At 39.6% G+C, this 1,188-nt stretch overlaps 1 protein-coding gene across 1 annotated transcript in view; it reads left to right on the top strand.

The window, feature by feature from the left end:
* The window catches only part of SARC_11024 (hypothetical protein), a gene marked incomplete at its 3' end in the record, with an annotated part of 2,218 nt that extends 1,393 nt beyond the window's left edge, over positions 1–825 (top strand). The window contains exons 2-3 of the mRNA XM_014294904.1: positions 554–711; positions 787–825. Coding sequence (XP_014150379.1) covers positions 554–711; positions 787–825 — 197 coding nt within the window. The remainder of the gene's footprint in view (positions 1–553; positions 712–786) is intronic.
* Positions 826–1,188: the final 363 nt, after the last annotated feature.

The following is a 1,188-nucleotide window of genomic DNA, read 5'->3' as shown; positions in this document are numbered from 1 at the left end:
CTGTGTGTGTGTTGTGTGTGTGTGTGTGTGTGTGCATGTATGTATGTATATTTCTATATATATGCATATATACACACACATACATACATACGTATATATATATATATGCAAATATAGCAATAAATTTAGTTATTCGCCCGTTGTCGTATAAAATCAACACTACGTTAGTGTAAAGGACTGTCTATATCCATTCTCATGTCTACAGATTATATTTATATGAAGCATGTATGTACGCATTGTAGCTCTAGGTGTCTGGCTAGATTTCGGGCTGGCGCATGATTCGGTGTATACGTGCACACTACTGGAACCCCTAGACTCGTCAGAATTATTCTCTTTAGATTTATAAGTTTATTTTCAGTATGGAATAACTAGTATATAAACGTTTATATTTCTTGTATGTGTAGTGTCATGTGTATATCTCCACAATGCTTGTGATCCATTCGCATTATTCCTGTGCATATCTGATACTCGCACCCCAATGCTTCCGCTCAAAATTTTAAACCCAACCCGAAGTTGCTGTCTTAATTTTCAATGTTTTGTTTCCAATATCTAGGTGAAGCACTGGATGTATATACCTATTTGACCACTGGGCATAGGGTGTGTAGTGGTTTCATAGACAATGCGACGGAGTCGCTCAATGCCTCCACGTGTGTGCTGGTGTGGAATCCAAAGAATATCCGATACGGGTACCACAACGAAACGATGAAACAGGTAGGTATGGTGGTTGTAGTCTGGAGTACAATATGGAGTAAGATCTATAAATAATACACGTGTTTGGTGTTATAGGATCTACGATACGGATACAACGAAACGATAGACAGGTAGGTATGGTGGTTATAAACGGAGTACACTCTGGAGTAAGATCTGTTAATAGTACAATCTGGAGTAAGATCTGTGAATAGTACTCCACGTGTTTGGTGTTCTGGGATCTACGATACGGATACCACAATGAAACGATGAGACAGGTAGGTATGGCCTGGAGTGAGGCCTATAAATAGAATTCCACTTGTGTGATGTGGAATCTAAAGGATATCCGATACGAGTAACGCAGCGAAACGATGACACAGATAGATGCGAATGGGGTCTGGAGTACAATCTGGAGCAATGACTATATACGAAACTTCACGTGTGTGGTGTGGTGTGATGAAAGCAATACTCGATGCAACAGTCAAAACTAAATAACGACAC

This window comes from Sphaeroforma arctica (assembly GCF_001186125.1).
Source record: "Sphaeroforma arctica JP610 unplaced genomic scaffold supercont1.1492, whole genome shotgun sequence".
In the NCBI taxonomy this organism is placed as follows: Eukaryota; class Ichthyosporea; order Ichthyophonida; genus Sphaeroforma; species Sphaeroforma arctica.
Note: the sequence above shows the minus strand (reverse complement) of the source record. Positions and strands in the feature narration are given on the sequence as shown.